Raw genomic sequence first — 24,361 nt, forward strand, 5'->3', positions numbered from 1 at the left:
CACCGTTCGAAAAGGTTGAGCGCCGAGCCAAACCTTGCAATCTGTGTCAGTGCTTCGCCCTTCAGGCAAAAATTACAATATTGTTCTTTTTTCACAGCGACATTTAGGAAATATTATAGAACTTGTTCTTCTGCATAGAGGTGGTGTTTGCTAAACATTTTGTTGTACATTTATCCTGGTTGAATAACGCGCTACTGCCACAAATTGTAAGCCTCGTGATGTTTCAGTCTTTCAATTACGGAGACACTCCAGGCTCATTTTTGTGATCACCGTCGCCGTCGTCATGATGCTCTGCATAAAGTCGAAGGGCTATAACACTGTCGCCGCGCGTCGCATGCTGTGTGTGCGAGTGAAAAATATCCGCTGAATCAGACGAACGCGGCTCAATCTGGCGCGCGTGAACTGGAAAGCGGATAGCAAACGCGCCGTCTTCGGCCGCGCGAAAAGCCATGGGGTCATAAGAGGGAGGGAGGGGGGCCCGGCTTAGTGCTCCGGCACCAACTGCGTATTTCGCGACCGGGCGCATGGGGAACCACCGATCGCGGCTCAGTTTCGCGCTCGATGGTGAGGATAGAGGGGATGTTACGAGAGAACACACTGGACACCGCCATCGAGTGCCTGCTTTTCACGGCCGCGCATGGTCGCTGCCGCCGTATCTTGAAAGGGATCTGCAGACGGCTCATACCTTTGTGCGCGCTGCGCTCTCGCCGCTCTTGCGTTGAAGCTACAGAGAACACGAAAATAACTTCGCTCCCCGCTGCTGCCGCGCTTGCTCACACCAGCGTTTTGAGAGGGCATGTCCGCGCTCATCGACTGTGACATGTGACATGAAACATGTGACATGAAACCTTGCATGGTAATTCAGTTAGTAAGCGAGCGTTTCCAAATTTACACGGCCGATAAAATATCGTTACTCGGTATAGGCGTATACTAACTGCATATCACAATATAAACTTTGCCTTCCGAACGAAATTGGGATTTGTTTTTAATACAATATTATTTTTTATGCGATTTGTATTTAATACTTTATTCTGCGATTTTGCCAATTCACTCATTGAAAGCATTGGTTGCTTTTATGCGTAGTTACGTGCGTTCTAGTATTAGGCAATTTTCCCTCTCTGCACTGGTGTTTATGCTTTTGTGCCTGTATTTTTTGTTGTGTTTTTATTTTAAATATTGGACCTTTGTGCTCGCACTTCCTTCATTCTTTAGTTCTTTTCTGTATGAAGCCACTTGTAGTACGCTATTTCACTTGAGCGTATGTTTTGTTTCGCTATTTTATTGTATTTCTTGTCATCCATGTCAATGGCTTCGGGCTTCAGACACAGTCATCTTTCCGACTGTAGGTTCCTGTCTGCGGTCACTGAGTTACTTATTGAAACTTATGAGGAACGATATTAAGTGTACGACAATGGTCTTATGTTTGTTCATCCGGTGCCAGATCTTAGGAATTCATGTTGCCGAAAGCACGCGTGTGAACGTCGCAGCTAGTACGCTGGAAAAGGCGTTTGCAATTTTTTTTTCTTTTCTGCCCTTGCTTACTTCTGCGTGCCTGCCTTCATGCCTTCAGTGCCGTGGGATTTAGGAGCGTAGGTAGGGCAACTTTACAACTGCATGGTTTCTGATTGGTCGAGAATGACTTGAAGTTTCCCGCAGACGCTGTTCGCTGTGAAGCCATTCTCCTTGTGGGCGTCACCAGCCTTCGAAAGGGCATCGCAGAAGCGGTCATGTGCCTCCGAACACAGCGCCGCGTCGATATCCGGCAGCGCCGTTCCTCGCAGCAGTGCCGCGAGCAGTTGCCGCAGGTGCTGAGGCAGCACGTATCGCTTGCCGGGCACCAGGTGCAGGCGATGAGGCAGTGTCGTGTAGGGCAGCCGGGCCACCGCAATGTGGCAGTAGTCACCCAGCGCTTGTGTACGGTTGGACAGTAGCGCCGCATACGTTGTATGGTACAGCTCGTCCATAGCGCTCTCGCTCACTTCACCCAAGTCCTAAACATGAAACAGAAACACAGTTTCTATCACAACTCTCACACAATTCCAGTTCTCATAAGATATATATTCATTAATACTTTTTGCTGAAACCATGAAATACTCACAGTTTATAAATACAAATCTGACAAGGTCAGAAGAACAAGCTAACCTTTTACTCACAAAAGATAAAACCTCCTTGGTTAAAATCAGAGCCCTATTTGTGAAATTATTTTGGAATCGATCGCTCCTCCATACGTATAGGTGTGCATTCCATTTCTGTGCTTTCGTCCTAACCTGAAGCAATCATTGTTCTCATGTGAAATCATACGACTGAGTTTTTATTACTAGTATTCGCTTGTAATAACAAATTTCTTTGTTTATAACCACTTCTACTTTGTCTATATACACTTCTATAACCACTTCTAGTACCCGTAAACTAATGTGTGTACCGCTATTCCGATGCACTTTGCAGCTTTATAACATGAATTCCGTTCTGCATGGCAGATTGCTCCCATTCAGTGTCATCCAAAATTAGTCGGTCTCGCGTTGGGGACGACCTGAGCAATGCTTCACTCTGTGCGGCAAGAAGCTCAAGTTGACGAGCTGCACGAAGACCGAAGAGACTTCTGTCTTCTGGACGTACACTAATGCAGTGTTTCTAGCGAAGCGTACTGAGCAGTGAAAGGAAAAACTGCTGCGAAACTGTAGTTTTGAATATTAAGACAGGTTCTTAAGCTAATTTGTTGACTAACTCTATCTATCGAAGATCTGAAGGAGACCAACTTTGAGCCAAGTAGCGCAGTTATTTGGTCGTATAGAAGCGGCACTATCAAACCCATTGACGTGGCAACTCTGCAAATTGCGATTGCGACGATGAGTAACCCGATAATGGATCATCGAATTAATTGCAAGCAAAGCCTTTAGCAGCATTGCCAGTTCAATATGTTGGTTGTTCGTCGTACAGGAGAGCGGCTCAGAAACCCCACAAGAACGATGTAATCGATACAGAAGGAAAACGCACACACATCGCTGTACATTCAACGCAACGAATATTTTCCCAGTGGAAACGATCCGTATAGAGGCTCTATTTTCGACACCAATGTTGGCTGAACGACCGCTGTTATCTGCCAAGTGAATGCTCTGATTTGCTCTCGAAAGGTGACGTCTTTTAACATACTTGTCGGGAAGCAGTTTGCGAAGCGTGCGTTTTCGTCAAGATTGCGAAGCGTGACATGGAGCTATAGACTTTTTCGAATATGACTTCATTCTGGTCCACGCAGGCTAGGTATATATGTTAGTGGTTAAAAAGTAGAATTAATGATTGCATGCAAACCCCGTGCACTGCATCTGCAATTTCGCGACTATGTCATAGCCTTCAAAGACAGGCCCATGTCTGCAATTGTTGATTGGCTAGAGGAATATGACAGGGGTATAGCACCACAGAAAGAGCAGTTTTTAAACAATAATTTGGCCCGTGCGTGACGTTGCGGTGGGCCACGAATGTAGAGATTTTCCGCCATAATTTGTCATGCAACTAGCCGCGCGAGATGTGGCAAAGAGCAAACATAACCAATGAGGGCCCAGAGACGTGTATATCGCCGCATTTTCCCCGTTGGCTGGGTCATGAAAATCTGTTATTGAAAGTTCGTGCTCATAACGTATGTGTCTCTCTCGAGTGGTGTTGGCATTTGTGCTTCGGAGCATCATTGTTTTTAAACGACACCTTTATTTGAAGTATTGTTGGTTTAACATCGCAAATTTTGTGGGACTTATTGCACTTTTCATTGCTGCATTTGTATTGCAGTCAAATTAAATAATCTTTAAAATAATGAGAGGTCGCTCAGGTACTCACGTACCCCAGTACTGATGTACGGGGCAGAAACCTGGATGCTTCGAGAAAAGGGTTCTACTTAAATTGAGGACGATGCAACGAGCTATGGAAAGAAGAATGATAGGTGTAACGTTAATGGATAAGAAAAGACCAGATTGGATGAGGGAACAAACGTGAGTTAGTGACATCTTAGTTTAAATCAAGAAAAACAAATGGGCATGGGCTGGACATGTAATGAGGACGGAAGATAACCTATGGTCATTAAGGGTTACGGACTGGATTCCAAGGGAAGGGAAACGCAGCAGGGGGCGGCCGAAAGTTAGGAGGGCGGATGAGATTAAGAAGTTTGCAGGGACGAATTGGCCACTATTAGTACATGACCGTGGTTGTTGGAGAAGTATGGGAGAGGCCTTTGCCCTGCAGTGGGCGTAACCAGGCTGATGATTAGGATGATAAGAGGTTATTACCTCAGTCGTTCTTTTATGTTTAATTAAATCTACGCAAGGAGGTACCATGAAGTTTCATTGAGCGGATCGAGTAAGCGGAGAAGTCAATGGAGAGATGGCAGCACCGGTTCTCGCGCAATGCAAGCGGATATCGGTGTTGCGACTATCACTGATATTCAACCGCTTCTGAGCCAGCCGGCTGAGAACAAATCACTTGCGTTTTACAATAGCGAATACGTTGCATACCGTGAGAGCTGATCACCGTAGCTTGGTCGCTTGTGCTGCGTTATGCTGTCTCAAGATAGAAAACAAATACGCTGGCGCCAATGCACGGTTACTCACTCCGTTTCTCGGAGACACGGATCCTGGCAAACAAAGCACACGATGTACGTAGTGGCCGATGTCAACGAGAGACGGAATAATTGTACGCTTTGAGACAGGTACTTTCTTTTTACTGAGAAGGAATACTGTTTTGACTTGTCAAGAGCGCTAGGTTTCTCGCCTCAATTTCAGCTTGCTAGGCAAATTGACAAGCTTGCGTCCCGTTACGAAATAAAATTAGCATTATCAGCACCATCTCATGCCGGTAGGACCTAAGTCATACCTTCTAGAAAATAGTGGAATCCCCAGAATAAAACCTGTGATCACCACAACAAAACAAAATAAATGTGATTGGTATCTTCCTATCGCGTAATGGCGGTTATTTCTAAGACCGCCAACACTTTTTTTGGACAAGCCTTCAACTACCATGTTCTATGTGCGCAAGTGAATGTTCTTTTTACCAATATCTACAAAACGCGGTATGTATCCAATTGTACACAAAATTTACAGCATTCCTCGAGAAAGATCAGTCGAAAAGTAAGCACAGATCGCGCTTGACTCAATGCAACAGAGTAAAGCTTTGCTTTGGACTAGTTCTTAACTCATACTACGTGCTATGTAAACGCAGAATTTAGAACAACCACAAAGGGATATGAACGGGACATACGCTAACTTCAATTAACGTCTAATGCAAGATGGCGTAAATATATTGACGCGTCTATTCTTCTATGCAGACGACAACGAGGATAGGGACATTAACGGATTTCGTCTAGTGGGTCAGTGGGATTCGGCGAGGACGAAGACGTGTCTCTGGCCTGTTTTGTATTTGAACAAGGTGTGCTGCGGCTCTTGAACGTCTCCCTGTCTACTGTCCGCGTTGTATTGCGACACTGGTGGAGGTGCGGGGTACTGACCGCGCCTGATGCTAGGGAGTCCTTCTGGGAGTCGTTCGTCTAGCCCGGACGCGTTATCACCAGTTTCAACACCCGTGTATCGCTTTAGTCGTCGACTGCTAGGCCTTGCACCGGAGTTCTCCCCTCTTCAACCACCTCTCTCTAGGAGCTCCACAGATCTCGCAATGGCCGAAACCAGCCCAACGCAAGCACCCCAAAGCAGCCGGTTTTGCGGTCTACAGCAAGTAACCGTTCTCCATCCTCTGGTTCCCGATCGCTATCGCGGAGCAGTCTTCGAAGACATTGAAGACTGGCTTGACAAATATGAACATGTCGCACAGATTAATCAATGGACTGAGCAGCAAAAGCTCTCCCACGTCTATTTCGCCCTTGACGACAGCGGCCGTACTTGGTACGAAAACCGTGAAGCTAGCATAACGACATGGAATGACTTTCGTCAGAAAATCACAGATACTTTTGCGAGTGCCGATCGACGCGACCATGCCCAGCAGATGATGGAGCTACGCGCACAACAACCTAATGATTCGGTAACAATGTTCGCCGAGGACATGGCCCGCCTCATTCGTAGAGCCGACCCGAAAATGACTGACGAAAGAAACTTGCGCTTTCCTCATGCGAGGTGTAAAAAAGCAGTTGTTCGCGGGACTTGTGCGGAATCTACAAGTCACCGTCACTGACTTTATCAAAGAGGCTACGGCTATTGAGCGGGCCCTTCATCAGAGATGGATGCAAACAGTACGATCGACTGTCCACCAGCACCACAATCAATGCCGCCGCACTGACTGGCGAGTATCAGCACCCCTTGCGAGAATTGATCAGAGAAGTCGTCAGAGAAGAAATTCAAAAGATTCTGACACCGACAGTGGATAGACCCGTAGCGTCAATCGCCGGAGTGGTGCGTGACTAAATCAGGCAGGTGTTACCGGCAGCCGATCTGCAAGATCACCAGCGTCCCATGACCTACGCAGCCGCTGTCCGATGTCCACCACTCGTTACAACCACACTGCCGTACCACCAGCCTCCGACAGTCGCTCCTTGGTCGCCGCCGCAAGAGGAGGCTTCGAGGCGCACACCCGTCACGCAGCTACAGTCATACCACCAGCCGCCGTTCACAGCGCCTTGTCCAACGCTGCAAAACGACGCTACGAGATGGCCGCAATTTCGGAGAACCGACGCATGGAGCACCGTCGATAGGCGCCCATTCTGTTTTCACTGCGGAGGCGTCGGCCACATTTCGCGTCATTGCTGGCATCGCGACACATCTTTTCGACCTTTTCGTCCGTGGTCCTATGGTCGACGTGCAACTGACGACTCCATGCTACGCCGCGACGAAACTGCTTTTCAGGGACCCCCAATAGCGCACCCGAATCACGAATCTGTGCCGCATGTTCAGTCCGATTTCGACCGTCGGTCGCGCTCTCCAACCCCTCCACGTCAGATGCCTTCCCCTACTGAACGTACTTTTGCTGACCTCCGAGGACGAAGGTCGCCCAGCCTACGCCGGGGAAACTGCAGCCGGCGACCTCTGGGGGTAAGGTTACAGGCCCACCGCAAGAAAATAAAAAAGCCCCCGACACTTTCGCCGCAGAACGACGTCAAGCCGATAAACCCCGACACCGAAGAAATTGTGAGCGCCGACATTGATATTTTGGTGGATGGAAAGCCGGTGATAGCGTTAGTCTACACTGGTGCCGACTTCTATATAATGAGTCAGGAACTCGTCCTCCGTCTGAAGAAAGTAAAGACGCCATGGACGGGACCCAACATAAGGACGGCAGGCGGGCAATTACTGATGCCTATTGGAAGATTTACTGCTAGAATTAGCATCCGGGATTCTTCTTTCGTGGCCACTTTCATTGTTCTTCCTGTGTGCTGTAAGGATTTGATTATTGGAATGGATTTCCTTCAAGAATACGGCGCTGTAATTAACATTCCGGATCGCATGGTGACGTTTTATAAGAGCCCTGGTTTAGTCCATTGCTTATCGCCACAACGCAACTCCTTTCGTCTAGCAGAAGACGACGTCGTCATCCCACCTCGATCATGCGCCCTTGTTACGGTAGGATGTGACACACCGCTTCATTTCGAGGGAGTTGCCGACCAAATAACCACGTTGTTGCTTACTCACGGTATCTCGGTCACGCGAGGAATCGTAATGTCACAGACGGGTGCACTAACTTGTTACTAAGTAATTTTAGCACAGAGCAACGGTACCTTCCAAAGGGCACGGCTGGGGCTTATTTTGATGGTGTTGCGGATGTTCGAGGCTGCTGTTCGCTACTCGAAGAAGCACCTACGCAAGGCCCAGCTTCTGCTCTCGACGTCAGCACTGCTTTGTCGCAGCACGAACGAGAGCGGCTTCTCACGCTATTGTCGGAGTTCAATGACTGCTTTGCGTCGACGTCCAGCGTCGGACGGACACCTCTAACGAAGCATCGGATAATTACAGAGGATACGGCAAGACCAATTCACCAAAATCCTTATCGTGTGGCTCCCAGAGAACGTGAAGCCATACAACAACAAGTGACAAAATGCTGGAAGACGACGTGATTCAACCATCAACGAGTCCCTGGGCATCTCTTGTAGTTCTAGTTAAGAAAAAAGACGGCAGCTTGCGTTTCTGCGTGGACTACCGGAAACTAAATCAAGTGACAAACAAAGACGTGTACCCGCTTCCCCGTATAGATGATTCACTCGACAGGCTTCGTCACGCGCGTTACTTCTCTTCAATGGACTTGAAAAGCGGATATTGGCAGATTGAGGTAGATCCGAGAGACCGTGAAAAAACTGCTTTTGTGACGCCAGACGGCCTATACGAATTTAAAGTCTTGCCTTTCGGCTTGTGCTCTGCCCCTGCTACATTCCAACGCCTCATGGATACTGGGCTTTCGGGTCTGAAGTGGAAAACCTGCTTAGTGTACCTGGACGACGTCATCGTGTTTTCCGCAACTTTTGAAGAACACCTCCAACGGCTTGAAGCGGTTCTGCAGTCCATCCGGTCCGCCGGCCTCACCTTGAAGCCGGAGAAGTGCCACTTTGGCTTCGGGGAACTACAGTTTCTCGGTCACGTCGTCAGTGACGCAGGTGTTCGCCCATATCCTGAGAAAATTGCGGCTGTACCACAGTTTCCAGTACCAACCGATGAAAAGGCTGTCAGGCGCTTTCTGGGCCTCTGTGCCTATTACTGCCGGTTTATTGCGGACTTTGCTCGCATTGTGTCTGACGAGAGACGACGTTGCTTTTGTATGGGGCTACGAAGAGCAAGGTGCATTCACTGACTTGCGGGAACGTCTCCAGGCACCTCCAGTGCTTGCTCACTTTGATGAGACCACTCCTACATTGCTCCACACTGATGCTAGCAATGTTGGCTTGGGAGCTGTTCTTGTGCAGTGGCAGGAGGGCACAGAAAGAGTACTTGCCTATGCAAGCAGAACACTCTCACGCACAGAGGCCAATTACTCCACAACTGTGGAGGAATGCCTCGCCGTAGTATGGGCTGTTATGAAATTTCGCCCATATTTGTATGGCCCCCACTTCACAGTTATCAGCGACCACCGTTCACTGTGTAGGTTGACAAATCTTAAAGATCCTTCAGGACGACTGGCGCGTTGGAGCCTACGGCTGCAAGAGTTTCACATGACTGTCAAATACAAGTCGGGGAAACGACACACGGATGCTGACTGCCTGTCTCGATCGCCGATAGAGTCGTCTGCTCCACCCGAAGAAGACTCGGCATTTCTTTATGTCCTGGACGCATCCACCGTCGCCCAACAACAACGGGACGACCCTGAGTTGCTTGAGCTCATCAATTACTTAGAGGGCAGATCTGCGAAACCGCCTAGAGTTTTCGCAAGAGGCCTGTTGTCGTTTTGTTTGCGGGCCAAAGTCCTCTACAAAAGAAACTTTTCTTCGACCGGGTCCCCCTATCTGCTCGTCATTCCTGCAGCTCTTTGTACGGAAGTACTTCAAGCCTGTCACAACGAGGTGACTTCTGGTCACTTAGGCTACACGAGAACGTTGGCCAGAGTGAAGCAGAGGTACTACTGGCCGAGACTTAACACCACCGTGAAACATCACGTCCGCACTTGCCTCGACTGCAAGAGGCGCAAGTCCCCTCCGTCGAAACCAGCTGGCCTCCTGCAACCCGTCCAAGTTCCTCGAAGACCATTTGACCAAATCAGAATGGATATATTGGGTCCACTTCCTACTTCTACTGCCGGGAATCGCTTTGTTATCGTAGAAACCGACTACCTCACACGTTACGCTGAAACAAAGGCAATCCAGAGAAGCACAGCGGAAGAGGTGGCGCGCTTTTTCATTGAGCACATTGTGTTGCGACACGGCGCACCAACCGTCGTAATAACAGACCGAGGAACCGCATTCACTGCTGCGCTCTTAGATCACGTCTTGCTGCTAAGTGAAACGGCGCATCGGAAATCAACCGCCTACCATCCACAGACCAACGGATTAACAGAACGCCTAAACAAAACAATTGAACACATGCTATCCATGTACGTAGATGTTGAACATAAAAATTGGGACGACATCCTACCGTATATCACCTTTGCATATAACACGGCGAAACAAGAAACCACGTGCATGACTCCGTTCACCCTTGTTCATGGGCGGGATGTACAAACGATGTTGGATGCTATGCTTCCACATGACTTTCACGACACTGATACGGACGCCGCTGTCTTTACGCAACGCGCAGAAGAGGCTCGGCAACTCACGCGCTTACGCATCGGCCAGCAGCAAGTCTACGACGCAGGGCGCTATGACCTTCACGGTGGAATAGTAATGTATGACGTTGGCGACAGAGTGTGGGTTTGGACACTCATACGGAAACTAGGCCTCTCCGAGAAGCTGTTAAGGCGATACTTCGGACCATATCGAGTATTGCGCCGACTCAGTGACGTCGCATACGAGGTCGCGTCCCCGATAGTCCCAATTGTACTCGGCGCCGCACGCACCGTTCTGAACTTGTGCACGTTGTCCGCATGAAGCCGTATGTGAGCGAATAACTATGCGAGAGACCCTTAATTCTGCAAGCGACGCTTCTGGTCTAGCATCGGGACGATGCCCTCTTAGGGAGGGACAAATGACGCGTCTATTCTTCTATGCAGACGACAACGAAGATAGGGACATTAACGGATTTCGTCTCGTGGGTCAGTGGGATTCGGCGAGGACGAAGACGTGTCTCTGGCCTGTTTTGTATTTGAACAAGTTGTGCTGCGGCTCTTGAACGTCTGCCTGTCTACTTTTCGCGTTGTGCTGCGACAATATACATAAAAACACACAAGAATGCCTAATGTATACAGAAAAATAAGAAACAGAAAAGACAAGAATAAACATAACTAATCATTTGATCATATCGTCGAACATGTCTGCGTTGCTAAGCAATTGTCGCCATCTTGCCTCAAGAAAACTTATTTAATTGCCAGATAACGAAAGAGAAGTTGAACTGACGCACTCATAATCATCACTACTCATTATTTCAGCATCCACGACCTCGCGCGCCCACCAATCTTTGTCTCTAAACCATACTTCATTGCTGTAAAAATATGGCTTGCACTTGCAGTCTCAGCAGTGTAACGCTAGGTATCCCTGTCGTCCCTTTTTCACGTTGCTGTAGAGCTGCCTTAGCCGGCCGTTTAGGCATCGTTGCGTTTGTCCTACGTATGTTTTGCGACACGATAGTGGTATCCTATTGACAACAGCTTCGACACATGTGACGAATTATTCCGTGTGCTTTACTTTGCACCTCTCTTTTGGCTTTTCACCTGCGTTTTCATGCTGCACAACTTGGTTAGTTTGTCCGGGGATGATATGACTTTCACATCTGCATTTCCCCCAATGTTCTTGAGACGATGTGACGCTGTGTGCAGACATGGAATGGCGGCCACCTTCTTTTGATCTGACTTTTCATTTCCGTGCACCTGATCAGTCATGCGTACTTGCTCCGTCTTGCGCGAAAGAGCCTCAGCCACCGCAAAAGTCGAGTGTTTAGGATAACCTGCTGAAGCTATGCGCCTGTATTTGCATTTCGAAGCTTTCATTTACACGATGCACACACGATTTCTAAAGTGCATTATGTAGACACATCTGAGCGATCCCCTTTCTATCAGCTTTGTTTGAGACGAGACACTCGGCTCGTATGTCCAGTAGACATGGATCCGGGAGAAAAACTAGCTTTAGGTCAACAAACCTCACGTTGTCGGTTCCAGGCACCTCGTGCGTGATATGCACAGGCGGGAGGTACCTTTAAAATGTGTGGACAACATTCACCATGTCATTTGTGAATTGCTCGCTGTCACTTCTAATCAACACAAGGAAAAAATCCATAATCCCGAAGTTTCTTACGATCTCGCAACAGGACAGCTCATCGTTTAATGTTCTGTCAAGAGAGGCCGAATAAGTGTCGCTGAGCACTGGCGCTATGCTTGAACCTATGCACACTCCTGTTTTCTGCAGGAACACCTGGCCATACCGTTGCGCATAGGTGGACGCCATGTGCAAGTACAGTATATCAAGAAACCGCTGTGGGGCCACCCTACATTTGTCTAGAAAAGCAGTTGGCCCGTGCTCAAACATTTTGTCGTCGATAAATTTCAAAAGCTGGTCTTGAGGCAGGTAGGAATAGAAATCCTTCACGTTCACCGAAGAGGCTTAAAAGCTTTCACTGGCATGGTCACTGATGAAGCCAATCACTTGCTCCGAGTATTTTGCGGCAAACGGGTCATCAGCCTCAAGCAGGTTAAGACCGTTCTCTAGGAATTGCGCTACACTTTTTTGTCAGGTGTGGCTTTCAGAAACGATTACTCGAAACGGTGTGTCGACCTTGTTGGTTTTTGCGCTTCAAACATTTCAAGACGAAGCTTTCTGTTACTCCCAATCTCCTTGACCAGATCAGAGATTCAGCTGCTCACACAGCACTTTTGCTCTAGCCTTGACATGATTCAGGTAAACTTTTGCACACTTGGAACACCGATCCAGTATCGTCTCACGCTTCCTTGCGGAAGAGTTCATGGGAAAAAACACCAAGTCCTTCTTCTTTATGACCAGGCACGTCGCATAGCTTCTTTTCCTTTAGGTAAGAGGCTAAGCGCTAGTTGCTTTATGCCCAAACAGAGCATCCACACCTTCTGAAGCACATCTAGCGCTGTACCTTCGGGTCCTTTTGTGGTTGCTATAAATTCTGCACTTAAACAGCACGTGATATGAGGCAATGTGTATGGTGCGCGTCTACGAGACATTGTCAACTCAAGTTCCTCGCAGCACAAAGCGCCCTCCGCCGACTACACCATCACGGAACGAAGACGGCAGCTGCCGAACCACCTTGGCAACGGTGCCATGCCACACGTTCGAGGCGTGAGCGAGACGTTAATCCCTGCAAGGGGATGCCATCGCCCAGAGGCCTGTCTCTATGGTCCCTCGTCCAAAACATCCCGTTCCCGTCAAAAAGGTGCCGGGCGTTGTGCGCAAGATTACCTGTACCGAAGGCCCCGTGTTGTATGTTCGAAACTTCTTGGAAAGAATTAGTCGACCTCCTTCCGGCCAAAAAAATGGACCTTCGCCACTTAAACAGAGAAGGCAGTGTAGTGGCAGAACACTGCGAGCTTTTTAATCACCAGATTAGCCCCGAAGGCACTGTCGTACTGGAAAGAGAAAGAAACCACCGACGGCGGCTCCTTTTCGAATCCTAGCTCATCCAGAAGACGCCGGCTAGCATCAATCGCCCTTCAGGAACAGCTTCCGCCGTTTACTCTCAACATCTACGAAAAGTATCTGCGCATCTGTCGAACAAGGAAAAACGCATACAAGCACTCCCACGCCTCGGGGCATCTCACTCCTGAAGAAGGAGCCCGTCGTGCTCCGAGACATCGGGTTTTTAAAAGAAATTTTGGTTGTAGTTTCCCTTGGCTTCAATTCACTTGTCGCCAACCAAGCAGATAGCTGCAGACTGCTTACGTTTACCTCTGATGTTGCAGCGCAGACAGCGGTGCCGTCTATGGCTAGGATCCAGGGATTTTTTCGCGTCCGTAGCATCGACAGAAATCCGAAGTGGGCCGATCCCGGCGGCAATGCAGGGCCAGGAGCTATGGCTAATAAGCCCGTAAAGCAGAGGCCTGAAGCGACTGTACAACACAGCTTTCGTTTCAATACGAAATCCACAAATAAAAAAGCCGTCGAACCACATGACTGATCAAGAGGCGCAGGCGCTCTTCCACATGCGCTGCCGCCAATACCCCGCCGGTGGTCGTTGTAGGAAAGTTTGACGTAGACATCTCGAAACCGGAAACGATGCACTGGTTCGCCCAGTTTGCGGAAGCATTTGGCCTCGGTTACTGCCACGATGTGAATCAACCAACTATTGTATGCGGCTTATGCATCGCTTTAGCTTTGGCCATAAACATTTCTCCAATAAGAACGGAAAACATGTGTTTGTATCATAGCAAGCACAAAGCAATTATAGCACTCAGTTCAAAGTAATAAATAAAATAAGGGTGTTAACTGCACTGAAACGTGTGTTTGTGTCGTACATCACTCTTAAAAGCAGTGTGTGCAATTGGCGCATATCATGCGATCGGTGTTTAACAAGTCGCTCTCCATTAGGCTCAACATATATTACGAACGAGAAAGACTTAGCCCCTATTTTTTGTAAGCTAAAGTAAGGTACATACATACATACCTTACACTATTTTCTACTTAGTCTACACACCGGTACAGACATTTGTCCCATTGCAGAACTAAATAATAGATGCCTCAGAGGTAGAATTCATCCGGCTCCATGTGGAAGCACCGTTGGAATGCTGTGATGTCTTCATCGTTGCACGTGAATCGCTGTACTACCAGCAGCTTATTCAGCGGACCGGACACGTGGAAATCACCGCGGGCGAGGTCCGCACTGCATGTGGAGGAAGCACGCAGATACACTTTCACCATTGTAAACAAGCCTGAAATGTCCGTCAGCGACGCACGCGCCCTCCCCGAACAATCATTGTCATGCAAGTCGTATTGGCCTTTTGCGAATTCGCACCGCCCCCTCACCCTTCTCAAAACGAGACACACTTCCCCATACGTGGGTTGCATTTCCCTGTGGATTTCGATGGGCGTTCGTCCTATAGAAAAGGAATCACACTTCGTTGATCGTAGGCCATCTGAAGCACATCCACTATCTTCAACAACTGACAGCAGCGCCGTGCCGTGGAGCTACCGGAAGATAAGGCCGGTCTGCTCCAAGAAAGGCCCACCACTGGGAATTGATATGTTGACTTCGCATTTAGAGCAGTAATTTGGCTAAAAAACAGGGGCAAGGACTTCCTGATTCGCCCTCGTATCTGTGGCTTCGTTGACCAACCGATTTCGTAGGAGTGGATTGGCGGTGTTTTTGCTTCTATTTCTTCATTTATTTTTGGTTACAGTAGATATACCCATCGCCCCTTGGCTGAGCCCCCTTTGTAGGTACCTGTCATAGTATGGAAAGCATAATCATGATCAACAGGTGGCGATGAACTCAATGATATAGCTGGATATAGGAAGATAATGTTACTGCGCAACCAAGAGTAGCGCCAGTCCGAAGACGACTTCACGTGTAGAGGTGGAATCAGTTTTGACAGCCATCTTGCTTTTGCATCATTGTGTTTCTTTTAAATATTGCAAATAGATCGTTATATATGACTTTTACAACATAACAAATTGGTGAGAGGTGCGGGATACTCACGAAAAACAACAGTGGAGCTCCGCAGTGCTCGTCACCTTGGATTGCACAATATGACGGACGAAATAGGACCCGACATGGCGCAGCCCACATCAAAGCCTACAATCCCGACGGTTGTGCTGGATCAGCCGCAGGATCTAGGAATGTTCTGCCGCAGCGACCACCTCGACGTGGAAGACTGGATCGCCGGTTATTTTGGAGCGTGTAGGTGCCCACAACATATGGTATTCGACGATAATGTTGGCCAACTTGGTCTTCTATTTACGCGGCACGGCGAAGGTGTGGAAACACAACCACGAGCAAGAGCTTAACGAATGGTACACGTGCAAATAGAAGCTGAGGGACTTATGCTGCCGCCCCATAGGGCTGAAGAGCACCTCTAAGAAAGAACTAGCGACGTGCGCCCAGACGTCCACAGAATCATACGTCTCTTACATCCAGGATGTACTGGCTATGTGCCGTAAGACTGAGAGCGATATAGCTGAGTGAGACAAGGTTGGACATGTACGGAAGCCGATCGTTGACGATACTTTCAACCTGCTCATGTGCTAAAATTGTGGAACAGTGCACATCATCGTCATCAGCAACCTATTTTATGCCTACTACAGAACGAAGGCCTCTCCCTGCGATCTCCAATTACCCCTCTCCTGCGCCAACCGATTCCAACTAACAACCTCAAATTTCCCAATTTCGTCGCACCACCTAGTCGTCGGCAGTCCTCTACTGCGTTTCCCTTCTTTTGGTACCCATTCTGTCACCCTAATGTTCCAACGATTATCTAATCTGCGCATAACATGACCTGCCCAGCACCATAATTTTCTCTTAATATCAATTAGAATATCGTCTATACCTGTTTCCCTCTGATACAAACCGCTCTCTCTTTGTGTCTCTTAAAGTTATGCCTAGCATTCTTCGTTCCATCACTCTTTGCACGGTGCTTAACTTGTTCTAAAGCTTCTTTGTCAGTCTCCAAGTCTCTGCCCCATATGTCAGCACCGGTAAAATGCACTGGTTGTATACCTTCCGTTTCAATGATAAAGGTAAGCTTCCAGTCAGGATCTCACGATGCCCGCCGTATGTGATCCAACCCATCTTTATTCTTCTGTTAATTTTCTTCTCATAGCCCGGGTTCGCCGTGATTAGTTGGCCTAGGTAAACCTACTCCTTCACAGACTCTACAGGCTCAGTTGCGATCCTGAACTCTTGTTCCTTTGCCGGGTTGTTCATCATTATCTTTGTCTTCTGCATATCAGTCTTCAAGCTCACTGTTACACTCTCTCTGTTAAGGTCCTCAATCATTTCTCGTAATTCGTCTGCGTTGTTGCTGAATAGAACAATGTCGTGGTCATACCGAAGTTTCCTGAGGTATTCGCCGTCAATCCTTACTCCTAAACCTTCCCAGATTAATAGCTTCAACACTTCTTCCAAGCACGCAGTGAATAGGATTAGAGAGATTGTGTCCGCTTGTCTGACTTCTTTCTTTATAGGTATCTTCCTACTTTTTGTGTAGAATTAAAGTGGCTGTGGAGTCTGTCTAAATATTTTCCAGGTTATTTACGTAAGCAGTCTGTACAGTTGATTATGCACTGCCTCTATTACTGATGGTATCTCTATTGAATCATTTGTTTTTTTCGTAATCTACGCAAGCCATATAGAGAGGCTTATTGTACTCTGCAGATTTCTCGATAACCTTATTAATGGGATGGATGTGATTAATTGAACAGTATCCCCTCCTGAAGCCAGCCTGTTGCCTTGGTTGACTGAGTTCGAGTGTTGCTCTTATTCTAATGAAGATTACTTTGGTAAATATTTTGTATAATACTGGGAGTAAGCTAATTGGCCTATAATTTTCTGTTCTTTAACGTCTCCTTTTTTGCGGATTAGTACAATGTTTGTAATCTTCCAGTTTTCTGGGACCTTGGTAGTCTATAGACACTTCGTGTAGACCGCCACCAGTTTTTCTAGCATTAGACCTCCTCCATCTTTCATTAAATCGACTGCTATTCTATGCTCACCTACCGCTTTTTCCTATTTCATGCCTTTGCAAGGCCCTTCTGACCTCATGTCTAGTTATAGAAGGCGTTTCTCTATACTGTTCCTTATTGTTTCAAATAGAGTACTCCTGAGTCCTCAGAGTACTGGTCAGTATAGAATTCTTTCGCTGCTTTTATTATTCCTTCGAGATTGCTGATGATATTGTGACAGTTGGTAATGTGTGTAGAAGAGGACTATGATGGTGGCCTGATAGACGACGAGGAAGAGGGTAGTTTTTTTATCGCTGCTCTACGCTTGTTGGCCCAGCCATTAAAAGCCATCTGTAAATAGAAGCACGCTCCTTCCTTTCCGTAACATCATTGGCAGACGTGCGGGGTAATCACTTGCGCAAGACGGAGCTCTTCAGCGGGCCTAACCTGGCCACCATGTCATCCGATGGAGAGAGTTCAACCACGGCGCCGTCGTCACCACCGACGGTCATCCTGGCCCAGCTTCGCGACCCTGGCATGTTTTCCGGGATCGCCAACGTTGACGTCGATGACTGGTTGCAGAATTACGCACGGGTAAGCGCACACAACAGGTAGGACAACACGCTTATGCTGGCCAATATAATATTCTACCTCAAGAAAACGACACGGGTCTCGTTCGCAACACACGAAGAATAGATTACGAGTTGGGACCAGTGCAAGCAGAAGCTTAGAGATTTGTTCGGCAAGCCCTTCGGCCGCCAACCTGCTGCGAAGGAGGACCTTGGGACCCGTGTACAGATGTCCACTGAGTCTTACGTGGCGCATATCCAGGACGTCCTCGCTCTTTGCCGCCAAGTAGATAACAATGTGGCAGAGGCAGACAAGGTCAGCCACATCTTAAAAGGCATCGCGGACGACGCGTTTAACCTGCTTGTTTATAAGAACGTAACAACGGTCAATGAGATCATTAACGAATGTCGCCGCTTTGAATACGCGAATAGTCGCCGCATAGTTCAACAGTTTACGCGGCTACCCAGTACAGCAGCTTCATCGACGTGCGAAGACATTTGTCCACCACGTGAGCCCACCTCCTCCGAGAACGTCGTACGTATCGTTCGGCGAGAAATCAAAGCAGCGTCTCCTGCCACGCCGGTGACGCAGTGCTTTGACGATTCCAGGCCGCTTGTGTCACTCATTCGGTCGGTCATTCGCCAAGAACTTGCCAATGTAGGTCTTCAGTCCATCGGCTCCGCCAGCCGTCCTGACTTTGCTTCGTCTGCTGCCTCTGCTCCTGTTCGCCAGAGCCAATACGGTCCATATCCGGGCTATCGCAACCCGTCCGAATCGCGCACCCATGATGATAGACCCATCTGCTTTTACGGTGGACGTGTGGGCCACATCTCTCGCCACTGTCGAAGCTCCTGGCCAGCTCACACTCGACCAAGCTTTCCCGCCTACTGCCGCTCCCCACTGAATCCCTGCCCGCCATCCCTCTCCACCGAGGTTGAAGACGCACCTGACAACGCTCGAGCCACCGCGACCAGCCGATCACCATCACCCGATAGCCGCCGCTCCCGTTCACCCCAGCTGCGTCGCTCTCCATCCCCATCTTACCGTCACTGCTCTCCGACGGGAAACTAACTGGGGCAGCTCCTGGAGGTGACGCTGCTCTAGAACACCGGCCTGAAACTCCTCTGCTGACCCTGCCTACTAATCGGAACCTTCTGGACGTGGACGTGGATGGTTTGCCCGTTACAGCACTCATCGACACTGGAGCCCAAATTTCCAATATGAGTGCGGAGCTTCGAACGCGCTTGAAGAAAGTACTTACTCCTGCTCCGACTCGACTGCTCCAGGTCGGTGACGGTGGAACTCCAGTTGTGCTTGGAATGTGTACTGCTCGTGTCAGCGTCGCCGGTCGCCACACGTCCGTTTTGTTTGGTGTGCTCGAACGTTGCCCTCACAATGTGATCCTCGGACTCGACTTTCTGGCCGCCCATTCTGCTCTGATTGACTGTTCCGCCAGCGTTGTACAACTTGACATACCCCTACCTATTCCCGTTGACGTTCCTGCTCAAGCTCCAACTCAGCTTTGTTCCGCGGATTTTATACGCCTGCCATCTCTTGCAGCAACCTACATACCAGTCTTAGCCTGCCTACCTGTACCTGATGGAGGCTACGTCCTTACTCCCGCGACTTCAGTCCTTCTTTCTCACAATGTCTGCTTCCCACACACCATCGTTCCTGTTGCGGACAATCAGACATGTCTTCCCATCTTAAATTTCGGACAGTGCCCACAAGCAGTTCCTCGAGGCATGTCTCTTGCCACGTTGTGACCGACGCACGAGTGCCACATTTACGCTCTATCTATTGCGCCATCTGCGACCAATGCTCATTCTCCGCCGTCTACATCAGCCCCTACCGACGACTTTACAAAGATCATTGCACCGGACCTCTCGATCCAACAAGTCGCAGAGCTCCGTTGCCTCCTCGAGTCCTACTCCGACATTTTCGATCTGAACGATCGCCCTTTGTGTCAAACTACGGTCGTGAAGCATCGTATAAATACTGGCGATGCAGCACCTGTTCGCCGACACCCATACCGGGTGTCGCCTTCTGAGCGACACGTTATCCAGAGCGAGGGTGACAAGATGCTTGCCAAAGGGATTATTGAACACTCTTCCAGCCCGTGGGCGTCCCCTGTTGCTCTCGTCAAAAAGAAGGATAACAGCTGGCGATTCTGCGTTGACTATCGTCATCTAAACAAGACCACCAAGAACGATGTATATCCACTTCCCCGCATTGACGATGCTCTGGATTGTCTCCACGGTGCCACTTAATTTTCATCTATAGACCTTCGCACTGGATATTGGCAAATTGCCGTGGATGAAATGGACTGTGAAAAGACCGCATTCGTCGCACCAGACGGCCTATATCAGTTCCGGGTAATGCCTTTTGGCTTGTGCAATGCCCCGGCGACCTTTGAACGGATGATGGACATGCTCTAGCGTGGTTTGAAATGGTCCGTCTGTTTGTGCTACTTGGATGACGCCATCGTATTCTCTTCAACTTTTCCGACTCATCTTGAACGATTTTCATCTGTTCTTTCAGTTTTTCGCGCCGCTGGCTTGCAGCTCAACTCGACCAAGTACCACTTCGGTCACCGCCAAATAACCATGCTCGGACACCTCGTCGATTCTTCAGGCATTCGCCCCGACCCCGCTAAAGTTCATGCTGTGCAGAATTTACCCGTACCAACTTGTTCCAAAGATGTTCGCAGCTTTATTGGCCTTTAATCGTACTTCCGCAGGTTTGTGGAAAATTTCGCCCATGTTGCCCGTCCCCTGACTGACCTCCTGAAGAAAGACGTTCCTTTCTGTTGGGGCTCTGAACAGGCGTCTGCTTTCTCGCAGCTCATCACGCTGCTCACCACACCTCCTGTTCTCACCCATTTTGACGCCCCCGCTCCGACAGAAATCCGCACTGACGCTAGTAGCTACGGCGTCGGCGCAGTTTTAGCTCAACGCCAATGTGGGCGCGACCGCGTCATCGCCTACGCCAGCCGCCTCCTCTCTCCCGCAGAGCGCAATTACTCGATTACTGAGCGCGAGTGTCTCGCCCTCATTTGGGCGGTGGGCAAGTTCAGACCCTATATATATGGTCGGCCATTTGCAGTTACAACGGACCACCATGCCCTTTGTTGGCTTTCCTCCCTTAAGGATCCCACCGGACGCCTCGGTCGCTGGGCCCTACGGTTGCAAGAATACACATACACTGTGGTCTACAAGTCGGGTCGTCTACATCAGGACGCCGACTGCCTGTCTCGTCATCCCGTCGATGTACCGGACGGCTTAGTGGATGTCGTACCGATCTGCGTTCTTTCGCTCTCTGCCTTGCAAGACATTGGCGCTGAACAACGACGCGATGAGTCGTTACCCCCCATTATCGAACGTCTCCTCTCTGATCCGTCTGACCCATCCCTTCACATGTTCGTACTACAAGATGGCATCCTGTATCGCCGCAACATGAACCCCGACGGGCCCGAGCTCCTAACCGTCATTCCGTCTTATCTGCGACAGACTGTACTGCAGCAACTGCACGACGTTCCCACCGCTTGACACCTTGGCGTTATGCGGACCTAAGGCCGAATTCGGCGACGGTTTTTCTGGCCCCGTCTCAACCCCTCCGTTCGGCGCTATTTTGCCGCGTGTGAGTCGTGTCAACGCCGGGAAAGACCAGCTGTGCCTCCTGCCGGACTGCTACAGCCTTTGGATATACCGGCCGACTCTTTTTTTCGCGTTGGCGTTGACCTTCTCGGACCATTCCCTATATCGAATGACGGAAATAGGTGTATTGCTGTCGCTACGGACTATACAACTCGCTATGCCATTACTAGAGCCCTACCGACCAGCTGCGCTGCAGACGTCGCTGATTTCTTGCTTCACGACGTTATCTTGCACTACGGTGCACCTCGTCAACCTCTCACCGATCGCGGCAGATACTTTCTTTCCAAAGTCATAGACGACCTACTTCGATCATGTGCTACTAAAGACAAACTTACTACGGCTTACCATCCTGAAGCTAACGGTCTTACCGAACGCCTGAACCGCACATTAACTGATATGCTAGCAATTTATGTTTCCTCCGATCATCGCGATTGGGACATTGCTCTACCATTTGTCACGTTCGCCTACAATTCCTCGCGCCACGACAGAGCAGGCTATTCCCCCTTCTATCTCCTCTTCGGCCGTGAGCCTACTTTGCCTTTCGAGACACTCCTCTCGACCACGCTCGACTCGCCGACAGAGTACAATCGGGATGTCATAACCACAGCGACCCAAGCACGCCAGATTGCCCGTATTCGCCTTTCTGCTTCACAGACACGCCAGAAGTGCCGTTACGACCAGCGCCATCACGACGTGCATCACCAGGTGCTCTTGTGCTAGTCTGGTATCCAACTCGGCGTGTTGGTCTTTCGGAGAAATTCCCCTCGCGATACTATGGCCCTTACCGCATCCTTCGCCAGATGACCCCTGTCACATATGAAGTGCCTCCGTTGGACGCCACGGTGCCTTCACCTCTCTCTGACATCATCCACGTCAGCCGTCTCAAACCTTACCTTTCTCGGACAGATGAACCGCACCAATAAGGTGCTTTTTCCGACGGGGGTGATGTCACAGTCGTCGGTAATGTGTGAAGAAGAGGACTATGATTGTGGCCTGAAAGACGACGAGGAAGTGGGTAGTTCTTTATCGCTGCTCTACACTTGTTGGCCCAGCCATTAAAAGCCATCTGTAAATAGACGCACGCTTCTTCCTTTCCGTAACAATATTACCCTGCTTATTCTTCAGTGCATACATCTTGGTTCGTCCTATGCCAAGTTTACTTCTCCCTGATTTCAGGCCGCATCCATTCTTTACGGTTTCTTCGGTCATTCTCACGTTATAATTTCGAATATCACTTATTTTCGCCTTGTTGATCAGTTCTCACAATTCCGCGAATTCTATCTTATATCTTGAGTCGGACACTCATTCTTTGTCGTATCTTTATTAGGTCCTTTGTTACTTGGGAGATCTTGCCTGCTGGTTGGCTTGGTACCTTGCCTCTCACTTCAATTGCTTTCTCCGAAGCCAGCCTCGTTACGGTTTCATTTAATACCTGTATGTCGTCATCATCACCTCTCTGTTCTAAGGCTGCATATTTGTTTGCAAGTACCAGCCTAAACTTCCTCTTTTACCCTTACTATCTATACGTTGACCTGTTTCTTTTAGACCAATTTTACTCTTCTTCTGTTCAAATTGAGGTGAATCCTAGCCCTCACTAACCTATGATCCTTGCACTTTACCCTATCTACCACTTCTGCCTCCTGCACTATGCTTGGATGGGCAGAAATTATGAAACCAATTTTAATTCTTGATTCCCTGTTAGGACTTACCCAGGCACATTTTCTGTTGCTGTTTCCTGAAAAAGGTGTTCATTATTCACAGCTTATTCCTTTCTCGGAATTCTACCAGCATCTCTCCTCTAGCGTTTCTAGAATCGACGCCGTAGCTGCCAATTGCCTGTTCACCCGCCTGCGTTCTCCCCTCTTTTGCATTGAAGTCACCCATTACTACCGTGTACCGAGTTTGCACTTTTCTCATTGCTAAGACAACATCTTCATAAAACTGATCTACTTCCTTATCGTCGTAGCTACACGTCTTAGGTCCTTAGCGCTAGCGTAGGTTTGTACTACCTTTAATATATACCACTTATTAAGTGTGAATACGACTACTGCTACCCTCTCATTAATGCTGAAGAATTCGTCAGTGTTGTCCGCTATACCGTTGCGGATTAGGAATCCTACCTCGCATTGCTTCTTATCAGGGAAATATCTGTAGCAGAGGACTTGGCCGGTATCTAGCAATGTATAAGCCGCACGAGTTCTAATCTCACTGAGGCCGATTAAATCCCAAGCAATATCTGATAATTCCTCAAAGAGTCCTGCGAAGCTATTCTCACTCGACAGAGTTCCGCTGTTAAAGGTTGACAGGGTCAGATTCCATTGGCGGCCTGTCCGGACCCAGACGTTCTAGCACCCTCTGCGGCGTTACAGGTTTGAGCGCCACCTTGGTCAGGTGCTCCGCAGCTGCTGGGGACTGACGGTCATGGGTTAATTGTAGATATCATCAGGAAACTTGCGGCTGAATACTGCACCAGGAAGACCAAATCCTGTTCTGGTGAGGGAGTGCCTTTCTTGAGACTAACATTTCTTTTTATAATGTGACAGAAACATTGCAACTGTTAATAGTTTGTGGCTGCACTTCGAATGTGCGGAGCGTCATTGTGTGAATAAATACATGCCGAAAAAACATAAGAGCAAACGTCGAAGCCACTGGATAACGCGCGAAATTATTTATCTAAAGCGGCGCGTAAAACGACTATCGTCTAAAAAGCAGAGAGATAGCGGCACCTTCGCTATTCTGCGATCGGATTTGCGTTCAGAAATGAAATCGTCCTGATTCACTTTTTTTGATGTCAAAATGCACAACATCCTTTCCAGCGACCCGAGAAAGTTTTGGCTTCACTTGACGCAAAAAAAGGAACCAGTTAATAAATTGAAAATACACGATAAGGGCGTCACTGACCCAACCTGTATAGCAACGGCATACAACAACTATTTTTCGTTCGTTTTTCTGCGCAGCGCCGATA

General features: G+C 48.7%; 1 protein-coding gene across 2 annotated transcripts in view; it reads right to left on the reverse strand.

Annotated features, from left to right (window-relative positions):
* Nucleotides 1–1,017: 1,017 nt before the first annotated feature.
* Nucleotides 1,018–24,361, reverse strand: part of LOC142592533 (uncharacterized) — a 161,022-nt gene continuing 137,678 nt past the window's right edge. For both annotated transcript variants that reach the window (XM_075704015.1, XM_075704013.1), the window contains one exon: nt 1,018–1,991. In XM_075704015.1, the coding sequence (XP_075560130.1) occupies nt 1,605–1,991 (387 nt within the window). In that variant the 3' untranslated portion in view covers nt 1,018–1,604. The remainder of the gene's footprint in view (nt 1,992–24,361) is intronic.

The sequence above is a fragment of the Dermacentor variabilis genome, chromosome 9 (genome assembly GCF_050947875.1).
Source record: "Dermacentor variabilis isolate Ectoservices chromosome 9, ASM5094787v1, whole genome shotgun sequence".
Lineage (NCBI taxonomy): Eukaryota > Metazoa > Arthropoda > Arachnida > Ixodida > Ixodidae > Dermacentor > Dermacentor variabilis.